The sequence below is a fragment of the Microtus oregoni genome, unplaced genomic scaffold, assembly GCF_018167655.1.
Source record: "Microtus oregoni isolate MIOR12 unplaced genomic scaffold, Mior012 000118F_ref0000498, whole genome shotgun sequence".
NCBI lineage: Eukaryota > Metazoa > Chordata > Mammalia > Rodentia > Cricetidae > Microtus > Microtus oregoni.
Genome location: NW_024544747.1, coordinates 516,664 through 538,070, shown reverse-complemented (window position 1 = coordinate 538,070; position 21,407 = coordinate 516,664). Strand labels below are relative to the sequence as shown.

The following is a 21,407-nucleotide window of genomic DNA, read 5'->3' as shown; positions in this document are numbered from 1 at the left end:
AGGGACAGGACGCAGTGGTGGGTGATAGGCATTAGTGGAACACGGGGGTCCTTCGAAAGACTCACTGAGACCCCAGCAAGGAGTCGTTGTCCTCCTTCCCAGCCTTCCATAGACTTTTTCATCATATTCAGAAGCAGGAAACATGAGTCCATTAAGAGAGGCCCTAGCCGGGCGGTGGTGGCGCACGCCTTTAATCCCAGCACTCGGGAGGCAGAGGCAGGCGGATCTCTGTGAGTTCGAGACCAGCCTGGTCTACAAGAGCTAGTTCCAGGACAGGCTCCAAAACCACAGAGAAACCCTGTCTCAAAAACAAACAAACAAACAAACAAACACAAAAAAAAAGAGAGGCCCTAGCCAGAAGCATTTGCAGTGAAAGAAGTAAATAAATAATAGGGATAAAAGTTTGGATAGGAACCACGCTCTCTACTCTGGGGTCAGAACACAGAAAGCAGGCTCCAGGACCTTGGTGGAACATAGCTGTCACTTTTTCCTGCACTGTATCCGTATCTCATGGCAACGGGAAATCATCACTTTCCAAAAAAAACGCTGCTAGTCTTAAAATCTCAGAGTAGCCAGGGGAGGTTCTTTTTATTTTGTATTTGCTTAAAAAGCTCAGGAAGTCCTTGCTAATGTTCTTGCTTGGGGGCCCAGCATTTACTCTTAGTCACTGTCCAGAGCCCTTGTTTTAGGAAAGAATGAGATTGCTGTTGCATAACTCAGAATTGTGTATGTGTGTGTGTGTGTGTGTGTGTGGTGTGTGTGAGTGTGTGGGGTGTGGGGGTGGGTGGGTGGGTGGGGGTGGGGTGTGGGGAGGTGTGGGGGGGTGTGGGGGATTGGGGGGTGTGAGTGTGTGTCTGTGTGTGTGTGTCTGTGTGAATAGAGCAATCCCTCTTCTTCCTTGAGACTTTCCGGGAGTACTGGGGACTGGCTCACCCATGCCTAGGGGTGATTGGCACTGCCTTCGGATGGGCCCATTGGTGACCGCCAGGCAAATGAACATAGAGAAACTGAAATCCCCTGGTCAGGCTCTCCCCCAACCCTGTGGGCACAGACCGATCTGAGGAATCCAGACAGAGAAAGGAGAGTTAAGGAGGGACAAGCTAACCTCAAGGACAGAGAGGGGGTGAGGACTGGTCTGTGGCCAGACGCCCATCCCTAAACACATCTAGAGTATGATCCCCTGCTTTTCCCCATACCCCCCAGGATCAGGATCCCCTTTCCTGCCACTGCATCCCTCATAATCCTTTCCTCATTTCCTTGCTGCTCCTCAGCCTTTTTATCTTCCCAAAAGACTAGGGGTGGAGTCTCTCAATTTTTTTTTTCCACAGACACAGGCTAGGAGACTTCGTCCCTTTCTTCTTAGGTCTGCTTCTTGACGTTGGTAGGAGCTTCTGTCCAGAGGCCAATTAGGTCTCTTCTAGCGTTTATCCCCCACCATGATTCCTTTTGGGTTCACACTTAGCCCTCCGCCTTCCATTCCGGAGGGGTTTCTATCGGTCCTTCATCTTCCTGTGCAAACAAGCATGCTAACTGGATTTCAGGGTTCACTGTCCCTCCCTGCACTCCTCCCTATCCCACAGCCCCTTCAGCCAGATGAACAGCTCCCAAATTCTGGGCGAGATTCCCAGGAACAAAGCAAGAAAAAAAAAAAATCAGAACAATTTGGGAAGTAAACAGCAGCTGAGGGGAAAGCCAGATGGACCCAGGTGGGTGGCCCTCCAGTCCACCCAGTTTAGGGAATGAGACCCTGCCCTCTTTCCCTCCCGCTTCACCTGGCTTTCAAGGGCGGGGTTTTTAAGGGCAGCTTCTTAAAGCAGAGGAGCAACGGCCCCGCAGCAGCCACATTCCACTCTAAAAGGAGTGCACTGGGCAAAAACACTGACCATGACCCGAGACAGGCTGCCTCCTCTACCGCTGCTGTTGTTGCTAACCCTGTTACTCGCTGCCGGCTCAGGGTCGGGGGTGCAGACCAACTGTCGCGGGGGCTGCGTGGAGGAGGAAGAGGCAGGGTCGCATGCAGAGGGCTGTGCAGAAGCCGGGGGTTGCCTCCGGAGAGAAGGGCAACCGTGCGGGGTCTACATCCCTAAGTGCGCCCCAGGACTGCAGTGCCAACCGCGAGAAAACGAAGAGACACCTTTGCGGGCGTTGCTGATGGGCCAGGGCCGCTGTCAACGCTCCAGGGGGCCCTCGGGTGAGTTCACGTCCCACTCCGCCTTCCACCTGCCCACCTGAGACAGACCTTAGTCTCTCCTGGCAGGAATCTGGATCGATGCAGGTGGGCAACTTCGAGCCTGTGGGACCGGCCCATTGATTCCTCCCAGGCCTTGAGCGGACCATGAAGTGGAAAGATCAGGGAACAGCTTTGAGGCTGCATGTGGCTAGGGACACCTGAGAATAAGGGAAACCGGACTCCCCACTCTTCCTTTCCCCTATTTCTTTTCTCCTGAGGGAAAGGGGCATATGTAGGAGGAGGCTGGAGAGTTCAGTTTTAGCTATCTCCACCACTCTAGTGGCCCACGCTGGAGACAGGACCTAGATTCCAAACGGAGGAGGAGGAGGAAAGGGAACCTCGGACTCCAGTTCCACACATTGGCAAATGCCTCCTGCTCCTCGTTCAGTGCCAGTGTTGGAAGTACCTGATCCCTGAAGTCTAGAAGAAAAGATACTGAGTCAGGCTAGACTGGGGAGAGTGGACAGACCTTGGAGGGCCTGGAGAGAGCCAGAGAGGTGGGAAAGAAGAAATCTGCCAAATCAGCCTTGTTATTTAAACCTGGTCAGAACTGAATGCCCCCCTCTGCCCCACCCTACCCCAGGGATGAGCCCAAGAGACTGAGTCATTGGGCGGGTGGGACCAGAGTGAGTCAGCACTCAAAAGATGGGGGGTGAGGAGGCAACTGGAAGCTGGAAGATAGGAAGAGTCCTTGGGTCTTCCATAGAAAGGGACGATAAATGAATTCGGATCACTGGTATTGCATGCATGTAATTTGGGCACCTAGGGGGTGGAGGCAGGAAGGTCAATCAGCATCATCTTTGGCTACATGGTACCAGGCAGCCTAAACTACATGGGACCCTATCTCAATTGTGGACACATTTTCTCTGTCTCTGTCTCTGTCTCTGTCTCTCTCTCTCTCTCTCTCTCTCTCTCACACACACACACACACACTCACATATGTGCGGGTGTTGGAGTCCCATTCTTTAGTGTCAGAGCTCAGGTTTCTAGGGCTCCTCTCAGAAGGTGTGTTTCAGTTGAAAAAGGCAATTTGAAGCATCACCACAGTTTGGCACTAAATGCATGGAGTGAGGTACAAGATCTGAGGAAGACGTGGTACCCAGGGAATGAGGGCTAAGAAGACTGCAGAGGGAGTGGAGAAAAGAAAAAGTATGAGAATTTATCTTTGGCACGCTGCCGTTTTTCCCCAGCCTTTTCCTAGCCCTGACTTACTTCTGTCGCCCCTTCCCAGTCCTGAGCTCTCCCGAGAGCACCCAGAAACTCTCCAGGACTAGGTGCAGCCTGAAGTTTGGAAGCCTCTTATTTCCTGCCCCTTTGCCATCTTCAATGCGTCCTGGTTAGGGTTGAATCCAGATGCTCCTTCACCACGAGAGGTGAAAAGGCCCTCAAAGTAACTATATATCTCAGGCCTGGGAGGGTGAACTGAGTCACTACTAGAGGGGTCACAATAGGGACACACATTCCTTTGGGTTCCTTTGGACAACCCCCCCCAACACACACACACACACACACACACACACACACACACACACACACACAGTTCTTCTATCTCCCTGGCTTGGTGTGCCCTCTTCTGGCCTCCAGTGGAATAGGCAAGTCTTTTCACAGAAAGCCTAAATGGAAATAACCATTTCCATTTAGTGCTTTGTGTTAGCTCTGAGCTTTTGCTTTCCAAAATGCTCTCCCTTATAAGACTTAAAATGGCTCTGGAGGGCCAGGCGGTGGTAGCCTATGCCTTTAATCCAAGCATTCAGGAGGCAGAGACTGGTGGATCTCTGTGAGTTCAAGGCCAGTCTGGACTACAGAGCTAGTTCCAGGACAGCCAAGCAAGCTTACACAGAGAAACCCTGTGGGGCCAGGGCGGCGGCAGGGGGTGGGCAAGGGGAGCAGTTGCTCTGGGAAATATTATCTGTAGGATTTTATCTTTATTTCACATGTGTGGGTGTTTTGCCTGTATCTGTTTCTGTGTATCACATGGATCCCAAAAGTGAGACACCATGAGGATGCTGGGAATCAAACTCTGGTCCTCTGGAAGAGTAGCCAGTGCTCTTAACTGCTGAACAGTCTCTTCAGCCCCTTCTGAGTAGACCAGACTGGCCTTGAGCTTGTGGCAATCCTCTTGCCTAAGCCTCCCAAGGGTTGGGATTACAGATGTACACCACATGCTATAGTAGTAATATGATGTTGAGCTCTTTGGACTTTTGGAGGGCCGGCCACCCAGCTCCCAAATGAATCAATCACACACGGAGGCTTATTCTTTTTTTTAAAAAAAATATTTATTGATTTATTATGTATACAATATTCTGTCTGTGTGTATGCGTGAAGGCCAGAAGAGGGCACCAGACCTCATCACAGATGGTTGTGAGCCACCATGTGGTTGCTGGGAATTGAACTCAGGACCTTTGGAAGAGCAGGCAATGCTCTTAACCTCTGAGCCATCTCTCCAGCCCCCAGGAGGCTTATTCTTAGTTGTAATCATATGGCCTTAGCTTGATTTGTTTCTTGCCAGCTTTCCTTTTTTTTTTTTATGGTTTTTCGAGACAGGGTTTCTCTGTGGCTTTGGAGCCTGTCCTGGAACTAGCTCTGTAGACTAGGCTGGCCTCGAACTCACAGAGATCCGCCTGCCTCTGCCTCCCGAGTGCTGGGATTAAAGGCATGTGCCATCATTGCCCGGCTTGCCAGCTTTCCTTAAATTTATATTATCCCATCTACTTTTTTGTCTCTGGGCTTTTCCCTTTCTCTTACTTCCTTAAATCTTATTCTTCCTCTGTGGATTGCTAATGTAGCTGGATGGCTGGCCCCTGATGTCCTCCTCCTTCTCGGGCTGCTACTTTTCCAGAACCTCTTTTCCCAGTTTTCACCTTCTATATTTTCTCTCTGCCTGCCAGCCCCGCCTACACTTTCTCCTGCCTTGCTATTGGCTGTTCAGGTCTTTATTAGACCATCAGGTGTTCTAAACAGGCAAAGTATCACAGCTTCACAGAATTAAACAAATACAACATTTAAAAAAGTAACTCCTGGGCCTTGGCTGACTTCTGATTTCTTCTCCCCTTCTTCTTGTGGCCACAGAGGAGACTATAAAGGAAAGGAAACCCAATGGAGGTGCCTCCCGCCAACGTGACACAAGCCACAGAGACCGGCAGAAGAATCCAGGGACCTCCACCACCCCTATAAGGCCCAATCCAGGGGCTGTTCAAGACACTGAGATGGTGCGTGTAGGGTTGGCAGGGAGGCAGAAGGCTGGAGATTTCCACTGGAGACTGCTCCACAGACTTAAGGGAGTCTGGACCAGGCAGGTTCCTGCAATTCTGAGCACCGTCCCCACCCACCCCTGTTCCTCTCCAGGGTCCTTGCCGCAGACACTTGGATTCCATACTGCAAAACCTCCAGACTGAGGTCTTCCGAGGGGGCTCACCCGGGCTCTATGTGCCGAATTGTGACCTCAGAGGCTTCTACAGAAAGCAGCAGGTAAAGAGGCCCCTCCCCTCCTCTCCTCTCTCTCCTCTCCTCCTCTCTCCTCTCCCCTCCCCTCCTCTCCTCTCCTCTCCCCTCCTCTCCTCTCCCCTCCTCTCCTCTCCTCTCCTCTCCTCTCCTCTCTCTCCTCTCCTCTCTCCCCTCTCCTCTCTCTCCCCTCCTCTCCTCTCCCCTCCTCTCCTCTCCTCTCCTCTCCTCTCTCCCCTCTCCTCTCTCTCCCCTCCTCTCCTCTCCCCTCCTCTCCTCTCCTCTCCTCTCCTCTCTCCCCTCTCCTCTCTCTCCCCTCCTCTCCTCTCCCCTCCTCTCCTCTCCTCTCCTCTCTCTCCTCTCCTCCTCTCTCCCCTCTCCTCTCTTCTCCCCTCCTCTCCTCTCCTCCTCTCCTCTCTCTCCTCTCCTCCTCTCTCCCCTCTCCTCTCTTCTCCCCTCCTCTCCTCTCCTCCTCTCCTCTCTCCCCTCTCCTCTCTCCCCTCTCCTCTCTCCCCTCTCCTCTCTTCTCCCCTCCTCTCCTCCCCTCCCCTCTCCTCTCCTCTCCTCTCCTCTCCCTCTCCTCTCTCTCCTCTCCTCTCTCCTCTCCCCTCCCCTCTCCTCTCCTCCTCTCCCTCTCCTCTCTCTCCTCTCCTCCTCTCTCCTCTCCCCTCCCCTCCCCTCTCCTCTCCTCCTCTCCCTCTCCTCTCTCTCCTCTCCTCTCTCTCCTCTCCTCCTCTCCCTCTCCTCTCTCTCCTCTCCTCTCTCTCCTCTCCTCTCTCCCCTCTCCTCTCTTCTCCCCTCTTCTCCTCTCCTCTCCTCTCCTCTCTCCTCCCCTCTTCTCCTCTCCTCTCCTCTCCTCTCTCCTCTCCCTCTCCTCTCCTCTCCCTCTCCTCTCCTCTCCTCTCCTCTCCTCTCTCTCCTCTCCTCCTCTCCTCTCCTCTCTCCTCTCCTCTCCTCCCCTCTGTACAAGGTCCCTGGAGGAAGTGAGAAGGGGCACTTAACAAGTGGCAAACAAAGATACAGAAAGGATGCTTTGGTCTGCTGGTACATGATGGAAGGCTAGGAGCAAGTTCCTGTTTCAAAAACACAAACAACAAACCAGGACATCCACATAAGCTACTTCCCCTGCCTTTTGGGATCTTCCAACTTAAAGACCCACATAGACATGAAAAGAATCAGGAAGCTTGTAACTTCAAGGCTGCTTGGCCTACAAACTTACTGAGCCTCTGTCTCAAAATAAATAGTAAAATAAAAAGTATGATTTGAAAGAAAAAAACCGTCAAAGGTCAACTATTTCAGTAGAAGACCTAAAGTGACCTCTCCACAGAGGCTGTCAAGCCAGAGCCCTGGGAGCCCTCTGGAGGCATATGCGCTGTTGAAGTCCAGGCCGCACTTTCTGACTCAGCCCTCTCGGCTGAGAACACCCATTTCTAACCCAAAAGGGATGCAGGTGCAGTTGATTTGGAAGCTACATTTTGAAAACTATTGTTCTAGCCTAGCAGGATGGGGCTCTAGTTACCTGGTAAAGTTCTTAACTCTGAGATGTTTCTCCTGCTCGAAACCTTGGACCTCACCCTGGTCTGTGCTTCTCTCCCCAGTGCCGTTCCTCTCAAGGGAATCGCCGTGGTCCCTGCTGGTGTGTGGATCCAATGGGCCGGCCCTTGCCAGGGTCTCCGGATGGCCATGGAGGCTCTCAGTGCTCTGCCAGGGGCAGTGGCTAAAGCAGGGTGGGAGCCTCCAGGACACTGGCAAGAGCGCAGAGCTGTCGTCTGAGAGTGGAGTGATGGTCACCCGGGCGTTGTGCCCCGAGACCAGCCTTCAGGCCCTGTCCCGTTGTTCCCCTCGCCCTCAGCTTTGACACATCTAGCTAGAAAAATGCTGATTGGGGCACTAATAAAGCTGTGTTGGGGTCTCTGGTTTATGTCTGTGTGTCCATCCCTTACAGCTCTGGAGACCCAGGCTCTCTGTCTACCGTTACTCATAGACCCTGTCAGTCCTTCCATCCTCCTAGTAATGCAGCAGACTGCCACTGGTGTGGGCCTCCCACCCTCTAGCCTCACCAGACACCCACCTGGGTTCCCGCGTTGGGACTGGCTGAGATCACCGCCTGCTGTAGCATCTGGCTGCTGGTGAGGTTATGGTGGCTGCAACCTTGTTTCTATTGCTGATCTTTGGACTGATGGAGGAGGAAGATTAATGGTTAATCCCCAGCAGGAATTTGCCAAAAGGGAAGTCTCAAAGTGCTTACCTGCCCTCTGTTCTACCGGTGTTCAGGTTCCCTGTGTTTCTCCAGATTATTTGTGCTGGCGGTCACCTGGGCCTTGGGCCACTTTTCTGCAGTTCCATGGGCAGGGGACGGCAAAGGGAAGCATCACAACCCCTGGCGCTATTCAGTAGTGAATAAGTGTGAGTCTGACCTTTCTGCTTACGTGGTAACCCAAGGTGTAGAGAAGAAGAGCTGACATTCAGGGGCCTTGTTGCCTAGAATAACTTGAAGGACCTCAACGTCACACGTCACAATAACAGACCTCAACAAAACATCATTATACACATGTACCTACAGACCCCATCATGTGCCCTCAGAGAGCTGAATACCAGGTACAGGACGATGTTTCTGGCCCCTCCCTGACCTTCAGCCTCCCTAAAGAGGGCCAGTAGGAGCCCAGGTGATAAGCACTAGGAGGCAAAGTCCCCCTCCCAGCCTCAGGCACAGATTCACTCCTAAAAGCGAGATAGCAAGCATGAAGCTGGCCATTGTGGTTGAGGCTAGAGAGGCTAGAGAGCAGAGCCAGGACCTGAGAAGCCCTGAGTACAGAGAGATAACCTATCTGACCCCCGCCCTCCAGAAAGGACTTTAGTCTCTGGAGCTGTCAGATCTCCGAGTGGGTAAGAGCTCAACCTATGAGGTAGGTTGAGAAGGAAAGGAGAAGACAGACAGCCGCTGCCCACTGCCCATTCCAGACTGCCACCATGGAGTCAACGAGGCTCCAACTGCGGAGAAGAGAAGGGGTGGGAGAGACGCAGGAGAAGGTAGTCTGTGGAGAAGGTGAGCCCCCGCCCCACCCCCGCCGACTTGAGGTGAGACGTCCTGCTTAGCAGAGTGAGCTGTGCTGCTGGAAACTCCCTTCCTTGCTACCTGGGAAGCCAGAGGTTTCTGTGCTATTCCCAGTCGGACTGGCATGGAGGAAAGAGATGCTCAGAGCGCAGCCTTTCCTTCTCTAAGGGTGAATGGAGCACTTCGTCCCTGATTCCAGCGACTGCACCAGACTCTTTCTTGCCAATGGCCTCATTCACTGCACACATCACTCCCCCTTCTTGTGACTCCACTCACGGCTCTAAATATTGCCTGGGAACAGAGAGGCTAGTGAGCACACAGAAAGCATTTTCCAGATCAAGGTCAGCTCTACCCTAATTCTGCCCTCTTGGGTGCCCCCTTTCGGTTCTTCCTCCTAGGAGACGGTAAGATGCACAGAGCCCCAGACTTGGTGCAATGGACCCGACATATGGAGGTGAGGATCACGAGGACAGGTCTGGGCCAGGGTTGGAGCTCAGTTGGTAGTATACCACATAAACCCGTGGACGGCAGACACTGCAATCCCGGGAGCTTGGGGTCATCCTTGGCTACACTTCCAAACTAGCCTGGGCCACGTGAGACCCTAAGAAAGAAAAGGTAGTTCAAGGCCAGCCTGATCTACAAGAGCTAGTTCCGGGACAGGAGGCAGAGGTGGCGCACGCCTTTAGTCCCAGCACTCAAGAGGCAGAGCACTCTGAGTTAGAGGTCAAGGCCACCCTGGTCTACAGATCAAGTTCAAGAGTTCAAGGGCAGTTGGGGCGACACAGAAAAACCTTGTCTCAAAAAAAAAAAATGTTTTCAAACTCACAGTTAGAATTAAGATTAACTAGAGGGCAGTGTTGAAGCCTAAATCACCAATTACTGCTTAGCTTTTCTTTTTTTCATTAGTCTTTGGCAATAATCAGAGATAAGACCTCACTTTTAAAATCAGTGGTGGGCCCGGCGGTGGTGGCGCACGCCTTTAATCCCAGCACTCAGGAGGCAGAGGCAGGTGGATCTCTGTGAGTTCGAGACCAGCCTGGTCTACAAAGCAAGTTCCAGGACAGGCTCCAAAACCACAGAGAAACCTTGTCTCGAAAAACCAAAAAAATAAAAAAAATAAAATAAAATCAGTGGTGGTGGTGGTGGTGGTGGTGGTGGGTGTGTGAGAAATCTTCAGAACTCAGTTCTCTCCACTGTAGGTTTGGGAGTCACAAGGCTTGCACAGTAAATGCTTTTATCTTCCGGGCCATCTCACCAGCCCCAATTTTTGTATAAATATTTTTTTTTTTTTTGGTTTTTCGAGACAGGGTTTCTCTGTGGCTTTGGAGCCTGTCCTGGAACTAGCTCTGTAGACCAGGCTGGTCTCGAACTCACAGAGATCCGCCTGCCTCTGCCTCCCGAGTGCTGGGATTAAAGGCGTGCGCCACCATCGCCCAGCTTGTATAAATATTTTAAAGCCTCGGGTAAATTGGTAGCACTGTTCAGACAATGCCAATCTAGATCCTGCCTCCCCCAATTTAAAATAGGTTTGTTTACATCTTGTAAATTAAAAAGAATCAGGCTAGCAAGGCGGTGGTGGTGCCTGTGTTTAACCCCAGCACTCAGGAGGCAGGCAGAACTCTGAGTTCAAGGCCAGCCTAGTCTACAGTGTGAGTTTTAGGACAGCCAGGGCTACACAGTGAAACCCTGGCTCGAAAAGAGAGAGAGAGAGAGACAGAGAGAGAGAGAGAGAGAGAGAGAGAGAGACAGAGAGAGAGACAGAGAGAGAGAGACAGAGAGAGAGAGAGAGAGAGAGACAGAGAGAGAGAGAGAGAGAGACAGAGAGAGAGAGAGGTAGTTGGGCTAAGATGGAGGAGCAGGGTTGGGCTGGCGAGGTCTTCCCGCTAGCATGGCTACGGTTCGGTTCAGAGGTTAGGGTGAGGTTGGAGGCAGTGGTCTCACAGCTTCCCTCCTACCGTCATTCTTTTTCTTCTTTAAGATGAATTCCTCACTCAAACTGTACTAAAACTTACCATCCTCCTGCCTCTGCCTCCAAGTAGCTGGGTTTCAAGCGTATGCTGCCATGTTCAGCCTCTGCGGAGGTTCCTTGTCCTCACGGCTGCCCCGAGAAGACAGAGATGTTGGGGAAGCTCTGGGGCCATTCTTACCTCTTCCTGTTCCTAGCACTGAACATTGTGTGGTCCAGAGAGCTCAGGAAACGCGCGCGGTAAGGAAGGAATGGCTGCTGGGAGGGACAGTGAGCCCTAACCCAGCTTCGTCCTGCAGGCTGTGAAGACCCAGTTCCTGGAGCAGGCTCAGGTACAGCTGGCAGAGCTGCTGGATGGAGCCATGTGGGAGGCTGTGCAAGCCTACCCACAGGAAGACAGACCTCTGCCCTCCACTGCCCCAGATAATACAAGCAAGTGAGTCTGAGGGTCCCACAGGTGCTCTTCCTTGGCAGCTTTGGTGCCCGGTCTTCAGAGCCCTGGCCTCCATCTTTCAGGTCTGGCTGTGCCCCCTCCAGACCTGCTGCCACTGTTGCTCCCTGTTACCTTCCGCACGCCACTGCCCTCCATCGTCCACCCTCGTTCTTTGGGGTCTAGTTCTGAACACTCTCTCAATCTAGGACCCGGGAGTTACCCCATGTGAGACAGAAGGTTTTTATCACCCGAAAGTCACTGCTCGAGTAAGTTGTGGGGAGGACAAAGGATAAGAAGAGAAGGGTTGGCTGGGGGTTCCACAGCTGTCACGGGGCTTCCGTGCTCTGCTGGGAGGGTCTGGGAGGGCTCTGCCCTGTGTTAGCGAGGCGGACCAATCAGCAAGAGGAGATGTCCCAGTCACAGGCTTGCCCCAAGCTCCTGAGCTCCTGCAGGCTGCTGAAGAGCCTTCCACCCTGACCCTTGGGCTCCTTCCTTCCAGTGAGCTGATGGAAGTGCAGCATTTCCGAACCATCTACCACATGTTCATCGCGGGTTTGTGTGTCTTGATCATCAGTACCCTGGCCATCGACTTCATTGATGAGGGAAGGTAGGCGACACACACACACACACACACACACTCCCTCCTTCCATTGGCTTTCTATCAAGTACAAGCCCTGGGTCCGGAGAGGTGAGGCTGAAGCCATCCCCACTTTTGCAGCACCTCCATCTGTTTTAGAGGAAGACCCTCCCTAGGAGGCCTGCATTTTGGTGCTGCCGACCTCTCCCAGGGACAGGCTTGTAAGTGGGAGAAGAATGGAGGACCTTGGTTCAGCTGCAGCCCTTTAAGCATCAGGAGGTTGAGGCAGGGGGATCTCTATGAGTTCAAGGCTAGCTTGGTATACGTAGAAAGTTCCAGGCCAGCTATAGCTATATAATAAGAGGTTATCCCAAACAAACAAACAAAATAAAAAGAATAAGAGCATTATTAAAGGGATCATGGCTCAGTAAAATGTCAAGGCTGCCATCAGATTCCCAGAGATCCACCCACCTCTGCCTCCCGAGCACTGGGCTTTTGTTTTTAATAGTTCGAGTGTTTCCTGTGCCTTCATGGGTCATAGGTCGGAAGAGAGCGTACATTGGATCCCCTGGAACTGGAGCTACAGATGGTTGTGAACCACCCTGTGGGTGCTGGGAATTCAATCTGGAAGAGCTGTCAGTGCTCTTAACCACTGAGCCCTTTCTCCAGTCCTAAACAATACATTCTTTTTTTTTATTTTTTTAAATGTTTATTTATTTATTATGTATACAATATTCTGTCTGTGTGTGTGCCTGCAGGCCAGAAGAGGGCACCAGACCCCATTACAGATGGTTGTGAGCCACCATGTGGTTGCTGGGAATTGAACTCAGGACCTTTGGAAGAGCAGGCAATGCTCTTAACCACTGAGCCATCTCTCCAGCCCCAACAATACATTCTTTTAAAAAGCTGTTTGGTTGTTATTTGTTTTGCTTTATTTTTGAGACAAGGCCTTCCTATGTCCTAGCTAGGAAGTTTCCATCCTCTTGCGTCTGCCTCTGAAGTAGCTGAGAAGTCAAGCAAGTGCCAATACACTCCTCCCAGGCAAAACCCTGAGCATGGAGGAACCAAATTAATAATAATAAAAAAATAAAACCAAAGCTCATCTCAACTGTTCATAGCCTCATGTTTGCCATACCGAGCAATTGACCTAGGGCTCCAAAGATCGCTTAGATCAAGCTTATCCTGAGACTGTGTCTCTGAGGCAACAGTCTGCACTGGGAGTCCCCACAACACCAGGGCAAACTTGAACACTTTCAGAACACAGCCTATCAAGGGTCTAGCCCAACCCTGCATAAATTGGACATTGGTGACCCCTGCAGTAAGGAGATTAGACATTCAAGGTCGTCCTCAGCTACTTACATGAGCTCATGGTCAGCCTGGGATACCAGTCTAGAAAAAAAGAAGAAATAATCCTGTACTAGGTTTGTTCTTTTGAGCCACCAATCAGCTCTCAAATCATGACATAGAAGCTTACTATTAGCTTACACACATTTCTAGCTACTTCTTTTAACTTAAATTAACCTGTTTGTCTACCTTTTTACCTTCCTAACTCCTGTATATCTTACTTTCTGTGTTCGATGTCTGCTGCCTGGCATCTGCCTGGCTTCTTACCCATCCACTCCTTCTCTCTGGCCTAGATTTCTCCTACTATTTATTCTCTCTGCCTGCCAGCCCCACCATACTTTCTCCTGCCTAGCTTTTTATTAGGCCTTTTATTAGGCAGGCAAGGTAAAACAGCAACACTTCTTTTTTTTTTAATTTATTTATTATGTATACAACATTCTGCCTCCATGTATACCCACACGCCAGAGGAGGGCGCCAGATCTCACTACAGATGGTTGTGAGCCACCGTGTGGTTGATGGGAATTGAACTCAGGTCCTCTGGAAGAGCAACCAGTGCTCTTAACCACTGAGCCATCTCTCCAGCCCACAGCAACACTTCTTTACATATTTAAACACAACAGAAACAAATGCAGCATATCTTTGCCCAGTTAAAATAATATTCCACAACACAAACCTCTCAGTTTGCCCAAGTTACTGTCTTCCTTCCTCTCTCCAAGGCTGATGCTGGAGTTTGACCTACTCGTCTTCAGCTTTGGACAGCTGCCCTTGGTGCTGATGACATGGGTTCCCATGTTCCTGTCCACTCTGCTAGTGCCCTACCAGACCCTGCGGCTGTGGGCCAGGCCTCTAGCTGGGAGCTCCTGGATGCTGGGGGCTGGCCTGGGCTGTGTTCTGCTGGCTGCCCACGCAGCAATGCTCTGCATCCTTCCAGTCCACATGGCGGTGAAGCATCAACTTCCACCTGCCTCAAGCTGCGTGCTGGTCTTTGAGCAGGTGAGGACATGGTGATCCCTGGACCAGGTCCACAGAGAATGGGCCCTGACATAGCATTGGGTCTGGTAAGCCTGTGACTCTGAGGAAAGTCCACAAATGATGTTGCCAGGTAACACTGACTCTGGAGAGAGTTGGTGGGATGAGGACTGCCCTGTCCACCTTAGCCATTGTCACAGCACTATCTATCTAGTTAAGCTATAAAGTCATGTGACAAAAAATTAAAAATGTTAGCAGGGCCGTGGTGGCATACACCTTTATTTTATTTTATTTATTTTTGGTTTTTCAAGACAAAATTTCTCTGTAGCTTTGGAACCTGTCCTGGAACTAGCTCTTGTAGATCAGGTTGGTCTCAAACTCATAAGTCACAGATCCACCTGCCTCTGCTTCCCAAGTGCTGGGATTAAAGGTGTGCCACCACTGCCCAGCTGGCACACACCTTTAATCCCCAGCACGGGGGGTTGGGGGGTGGGGGGTCAGAAGCTGGTGGATCTGTGAGTTCAAGGTCAGCTTGGTGAGTTCCAGAACAGTCAGGGTTACACAAAGAAACCCTGTCTCAAAAGAAAGAAAGGAAGAAGGAAGGAAGGAAGGAAGGAAGGAGGAAGGGAGGAAGGGAGGGAAGGAAGAAGGAAGAAGGAAGGAAGGAAGGAAGGAAGGAAGGAAGAAGGAAGGAAGGAGGAAGGAAGGAAGGAAGGAAGGAAGGAGAAACAAAGAACAAAAAAACAAAATAAGAAAATTGGGCTCCTGCCAGGCTGGTTTGACTTGGCTCACATCTGAGTACAGAGAGGTTTAAGTGACTTTTCTCAGAACCTCAGATCTCTTCCACTACAGGTCAGGTTCCTGATGAAAAGCTACTCCTTCCTGAGAGAGACTGTCCCTGGGATCCTTTGCGTCAGAGGTGAGGTGTCCTGCTGACCCACTGTGACTGGATCCTCTTGGGCGGAGTCAGAAAAAGCAATGTTCTGCCTTCGCCAGCCCCAAGCCGGCTGTCCAGCAGACACAGAACTGGCCTGAGCTGGACCAAGTGGCCCTATTCATGAGCATTCTCAGGCCTCTTCTGAGAGAATCATTCGGTTTACCCAGACCTTCTGGTGCTTTCCATTTCCCAGGCCCAATCTGAAAGGCAGGGATGAGAGAGCCTCCTTAGAGGAGATCAGGGTAAAGGCAGAGGAGAAGGGACTGTGGCCACTGCGGGTCTAGAAAGCCAGTCTACAATGTGAGCGAGTTCAACCCTTTGGATGCACACCTTGGGTCCCTCCCCAACCCACCCTCCCCATGCTAACACAGCCTTTTCATTCCTGCCCAGGTAAGGGTATCGGTGCCCCTAGTTTCTCCAGCTACCTCTACTTCCTCTTCTGCCCTACACTTATCTACAGAGAGACATACCCCAGGTTAGACCTTGCCGCCCCTCCCCACATGCCTGGGCCTAGTGAGAGTGGTACCCTTCTCCCACAGGCACTGGCCATTTGTTCAGAAGGAAGTAAAGGGAAAACAGGCTGCCCCTTCCCTGCCCCACACCTTCCCGTGATCCACTGTCCCTAGCAATCAACCTGGTTCTGTCCTGGGTTCTGTCCTCCACACCCCAGGTCTGGGCAAAAGAGGGAGCCTAGTGCCCCCCCCCCCGTCCCTGCCTCTCCCCCGCCGCAACCCCACGGAATCCTCTCGGGTCTGGGTGATGGAGGGAGCCTGGAGAGGGCTGAGGGTCTAGCAGTGGATGACATAAAAGGGTGATAACTATGCTTTCCTATCGCTGCTGCAGGACACCCAGCATCAGGTGGAACTATGTGGCCAAGAACTTTGCTCAGGTCAGAAGATGGGGTAGAAGATGGCCAGCTCTTGACTCAGGGTGGCTTAGATGTAGGGGCGGCTGGGAAGGAGGCAGCACCCTGACAAAGCTGTGTGTCCTTTGTGCAGGCCCTGGGCTGCGTGCTCTATGCCTGCTTCATCCTGTGCCGCCTCTGTGTCCCTGTCTTTGCCAACATGAGCCGGGAACCCTTCAGCACCCGTGCTCTGCTGCTCTCGGTCCTGCACGCCACGGGCCCAGGTAAGAGCTTCCTCACAGTGCAGAAAGGCCATGCCCTGCCCTGGGAAGACTTGTCAGGACGGGTTTCACTCTGTCTGTCTCCCTCCCATGCGTATCGCCACCACCTTCACGTGGCCTGGTGGCCTAGCTCCCCACCTACTTTTCCCTTTCCCCCTTGGGCCCAGATTTGCTGCCCAGATGAAATCTCTCCTGTGAATTAATCACCATGGCCCTGCTTCAAAAGCCCTTCCTGCCTTCTTGCTTGCCTGTGTTCCTTCTCCCTCCCTTCCTTCTGCACTGGGGAATGAACCTAAGGCCTCACACATGCCGGCTTTACCACTGATCTCCAACCCTTCCCTCTTTACAAGTCTTACTTTAAGACTGGGTCTCACTAGGTTGCTCAGGTGGGACGGTTTTTAATGTGTATGGATATTGCATCTGAATGCATGTTTGTGCACCACATGCGTGCCTGGTGCATACAGAGGCCAGAAGAGGGTGCTGGATCCCCTGGGACTGGAGTTAAAGATGGTTGTAAGCCTCTGTGTGGATGCTGGGAATTGAACCTGGGTCCTCTGGAAAAGTAGCTAGCACTCTTAACTTCTGAGCAATCTCTCCAGCCTTTTGATATTCTCTTTTCCTTTCTTTTTAAAATGTTTATGTTTGTTTTTGAAACACCCTCTACCCAGGATGGCCTTAAACTCAATCCTTCTGCCTTATTATCCCAAGTAGCTAGGATTGCAGGCTTGCCATAGCGGGAGGTTCAGCTTGGAATGCCTCTTCTCTACTTTGCAGCTACGGAATCGGATTCCTTCCTGGAGGCCCACAGCTAAGATGGTCCTCTCTGGGAAGCTTCTCTTCCTACTCTTCCTTTTCTAAGTTTTCTTTTATTGCATATACTTATTTTTATTATTTTGTGATAGGGCCTTGCTATGTGCTTAGGCTACCCTTAGCCCTTGGCTCACGTGATCCTCCTGTCTCAGCCCCAGTAGTTAGGATTACAGGTGCACTGCCCGCCTCACAGCCAAACTTCTTTTCCAGTTCACTCCTTGTTCTGTATCCTCTTGAACATCCTTGGTTGCTGTGACCATTAGTTCCCATTATACCTGACCTTGATCCATACATGACTTTCAACCTTTGTGTGTCTGTCTCAGTGTTATGAATTTCCAAAGGCCAGGGACATTGTGCGCCTGTATTTCTGGTTTTCAGCCATAGGCGGATATCAATCACATTAGCAAATGTGTAAATTAAGGAATGCATGGATGATGAGTGAATGAATGCTTGCTAAGTGTCGGGGCCCTGATGGCTGGGCAAAGGCTCTAGAGAGCCGGGGGCTGTGGGGCTGCACCTCTTGTCCTGCCCGCCAGGCATCTTCATGCTGCTCCTCATCTTCTTCGCCTTCCTGCACTGCTGGCTCAACGCCTTCGCCGAGATGCTGCGATTTGGAGACAGGATGTTCTACCGGGTGCGGCCTGGACCCATTGGGAGCAGTGGTTGGGGAGATTGACCAAGAGCCCAGGGAAGAGGGTAGCTGGGGTGGGTGTCACCTTCCAGTGGTTTTGGTCTGCAATAGGGCCTCAGGGTGTGGGGATGCTGCTGCTCCTCTTGTGTGGGTGGGGTGTCAAGATCTTGTCTCTGAGTGGCTGGTGGGGGGGAGGGAGATTGGAAGACGGAAGGGGGAGAATGTTGCTGTCTCTGTTTGGCCAAGAGCCAACCCTTCTAAGAGGATAGAAGTGGGGTGGGTGTGGGGCACAGCAGTACCTGGGACCTGAGATCTCACCTCCATTCCTCCCCAAATCCACACCCTCCCTAGGACTGGTGGAACTCTACTTCCTTCTCCAACTACTACCGTACCTGGAACGTGGTGGTCCATGACTGGCTGTACAGCTATGTGTATCAAGACGGGCTGTGGGTAGGAGCTGTTCACACTTCTCAGTTCTCATAGTTCCGGGGCTGTGGGTAGGAGCTGTTCACACTTCTCAGTTCTCATAGTTCCGGGGCTGTGGGTAGGAGCTGTTCACACCTCTCAGTTCTCACAGTCCCGGGGCTGTGGGTAGGAGCTATTCACACCTCTCAGTTCTCACAGTCCCGGGGCTGTGGGTATGAGCTGTTCACACCTCTCAGTTCTCACAGTCCCAGGGCTGTGGGTAGGAGCTGTTCACACCTCTCAGTTCTCACAGTCCCGGGGCTGTGGGTAGGAGCTGTTCACACTTCTCAGTTCTCATAGTTCTGGGGCTGTGGGTAGGAGCTATTCACACTTCTCAGTTCTCACAGTCCCGGGGCTGTGGGTAGGAGCTATTCACACCTCTCAGTTCTCACAGTCCCAGGGCTGTGGGTATGAGCTATTCACACTTCTCAGTTCTCATAGTTCTGGGGCTGTGGGTAGGAGCTGTTCACACTTCTCAGTTCTCATAGTTCCGGGGCTGTGGGTAGGAGCTGTTCACACTTCTCAGTTCTCATAGTTCCGGGGCTGTGGGTAGGAGCTGTTCACACTTCTCAGTTCTCATAGTTCTGGGGCTGTGGGTAGGAGCTATTCACACCTCTCAGTTCTCACAGTCCCGGGGCTGTGGGTATGAGCTATTCACACTTCTCAGTTCTCACAGTCCCAGGGCTGTGGGTAGGAGCTATTCACACTTCTCAGTTCTCACAGTCCCGGGGCTGTGGGTAGGAGCTATTCACACCTCTCAGTTCTCACAGTCCCAGCAAATGGGCTTCTTCGGGTGCCCTCTCCTTTTATTCTGCCCCAATAATATTGTTCGGATAAAAGGAGAGATATCTGGGGCTGGCCGGCCACGCTGGCCTTCCCGCTGAGTTTCAGACAAACAAAACACTGCCTCAAAAAAACAAAACAAAGCAAAAAACAAACAACAACAACAACAAAAAACCACAAAAGGCCCCCAAGTAACAACATTATCCTCTGGCCTGCCCACTCAGGCAATGTGCACTTGTACACAAAACATGAACATGCATGCACAAAAAATTAAGGTTGGGGGACAGGTATGGTGGCACACGCCTTTAAGCCCAGCACTCAGGAGGCAGAGGTAGGAGGATCTCTGTGAACTCAAGGCCAGCCTGGGCTACACGTGGAGTTCCAGGACAGCTAGGACTATAAAGAGAGACCCTGTCTCAAAAAACAAACAAACAAAAACAATAATATTAGTACTAATAAAGGCTGGGGACATATCTTAATAATAGAGCACCTTCCTGGCACGTGTAAGGCAAATGTCTCCAACCCTGTCAAAATACAAAAAACAAAACCCCCCAAACCAATAAAATCGCAACTTAGGATCAATAGAACTATGCCCTTCAATAAGAGTAGTGTGGACTCTCTGACCCCAAACGCCACTTTCTCTCCATTTAACCCCACTCCTTCCCGGCTTCTTGGAGAGAGAGAGAGATGGTACCGCAAGAAACGCGTTCATTCTTTCTTGCCCACCAGCTTCTGGGCAGGCGGTCCCGTAGGGTGGCCATGCTGGGCGTGTTCCTGATGTCTGCGATTGTGCACGAGTACATCTTCTGCTTCGTCCTGGGGTTCTTCTACCCCGTCATGCTGATGCTCTTCCTTGTGTTTGGGGGTGAGCGTAACCTCTGATCCAGAGCTGGGAGGCCGCTGGTTGTGGGTGGGTGGAGGCCTGCCTGCTCCGGCGACCCTCAGGTCTTCTGGGGTCTGCTGGGTCTGAGTGACCTCAGGAAGCAATAGGCATATCCAGAGGGACTAGGGGAAAGGTTTCTGGCTACAGAGAAGCATTCGGTCAAAGGATGTGGAGGGAATGGGGAAACCTTGGTATGTCTGGGAAATACAGCATAAGATTCAAGAAGTGAGGGCAAACTGAACTTCCCCCAGTCCCATGGTCCAAGATCTTGTCTGGGGAGCACGGATTTCCCTTCTGGTACATCACTTCCTAGCCCCTAGCATGGGAGGCAAAAGGAGACAAGACACAGGGATGTGGAGCTGAACTGACAAGCCATCTCCTGGCCTAGGGCTTCTGAACTTCACCATGAACGACAGGCACACGGGTCCAGCCTGGAACGTCCTGATGTGGACCTTGCTCTTTCTGGGCCAGGGCATCCAGGTCAGCCTGTACTGCCAGGAGTGGTATGCTCGGCGACACTGTCCCTTGCCCCAGGTAAGGCAAGCTCTGATTCTATAGCTGTGGTCAGAGACAGGGCATGGCTAGGGGAAGGGAACTCATGTTTTAGATTCATAATGTGTGTCACCAGAAGTGACCTCACTCACAATCTACCTTTCTATGTCACAGACAACATTCTGGGGGCTGGTGACACCTCGATCTTGGTCCTGCCATCCCTAGAAGTCAATGCACCACACTTAGATGATGACGTCAGCTCTTCTCTACCTGTCAAGCCCAGGGCCAGGGCTCCTCACTGCACTCCCCTACCCAATTTGGAGTCAGGGACTTGCACACAAGACCTGCCAGGGGACCATGGAGGCTCTAGGTACACACCTCTCCGGGCAGCTGACCACAGACGCGGTGTGGGGTGACGCGAGCACCCTCTGTGGACTGGGCACAGGCCAGCTTCTTGCCCAGGGCTCTCCAGATGTGAAGAGACCAGAGGGACAAAGGCCACCAAAGTCTGAGAGTGTCTGGTTCTTTCTACTCCTACCCATGCAACAATAAAATCTCTTCTTTTTTCATTCATTCTCATCGTTTGCTGGAAATCCACCTCAGTATTTTTTCGTGGGTTTTTTGTTAGTGTGACGTTTTGTTTTGTTGGGGTTTTGTTTTAGTTCACTTTGTTTTTTAGCAGGGTCTTACTACTTAGGTCTAGAACTGGCCTGAAACTCGCCTTGTCAACCAGGTTGGCTGCAAACTCACAGATTCACCTGTCTCTCTCTCTCAAGTGCTGGGATCAAAGGTGTGTGTGTCCCATCACACCTGGGGAAAATGAATGCTGTGAACAAGTGACCTTACAAACAATAGCTTCATATACCTTTCATGCACACACACACACAAATCAAGTGTACATCTCTGCTGCCGCACACATCTGACAGGGTACTTTCTAGAAAAACAAGTTAAAGCATTGTTCAGAGAGGGCCTGGAGAGCCATGTCACAGGCTAAAAGTTCTTGCTGTTCATGCAGAGGATCTGAGTTCAGGTCCCAGCTCCCATATTCAGAGGCTTGCAATCACTTATCGTTGAGGCACTAAGAGATCTTACACCCTCTTATGGCCTCTGCCGGCAGAGTACTCCAGTGTACACACCCACGCCCATACACATACAAACACTTGATTAAAAATAAAAACAAGGCACATGCATGGCGCACAGACACATGCAGGTAAACACCCATGCGCACACACGCATGGTGCACACACACGTGCAGGTAAACACCCA

At 51.6% G+C, this 21,407-nt stretch overlaps 2 protein-coding genes across 2 annotated transcripts; both read left to right on the top strand.

Annotated features, from left to right (window-relative positions):
- Positions 1-1,680: 1,680 nt before the first annotated feature.
- Igfbp6 (insulin like growth factor binding protein 6) lies at positions 1,681-7,590 on the top strand. The gene is made up of 4 exons (XM_041646050.1): positions 1,681-2,191; positions 5,300-5,439; positions 5,576-5,698; positions 7,270-7,590. Exons 1-4 carry the CDS (start codon positions 1,885-1,887, stop codon positions 7,390-7,392), a joined length of 693 nt encoding a protein of 230 aa, XP_041501984.1. The 5' UTR covers positions 1,681-1,884; the 3' UTR covers positions 7,393-7,590.
- Positions 7,591-8,641: 1,051 nt separating this feature from the next.
- Soat2 (sterol O-acyltransferase 2) lies at positions 8,642-20,455 on the top strand. Its single transcript, XM_041645981.1, has 15 exons — positions 8,642-8,717; positions 9,125-9,180; positions 10,992-11,128; positions 11,332-11,391; positions 11,625-11,732; positions 13,763-14,039; positions 14,868-14,934; positions 15,343-15,427; positions 15,796-15,841; positions 15,951-16,080; positions 17,424-17,521; positions 17,870-17,968; positions 19,496-19,631; positions 20,038-20,183; positions 20,316-20,455. Exons 1-15 carry the CDS (start codon positions 8,642-8,644, stop codon positions 20,364-20,366), a joined length of 1,572 nt encoding a protein of 523 aa, XP_041501915.1. The 3' UTR covers positions 20,367-20,455.
- The last annotated feature ends 952 nt before the right edge of the window (positions 20,456-21,407 follow it).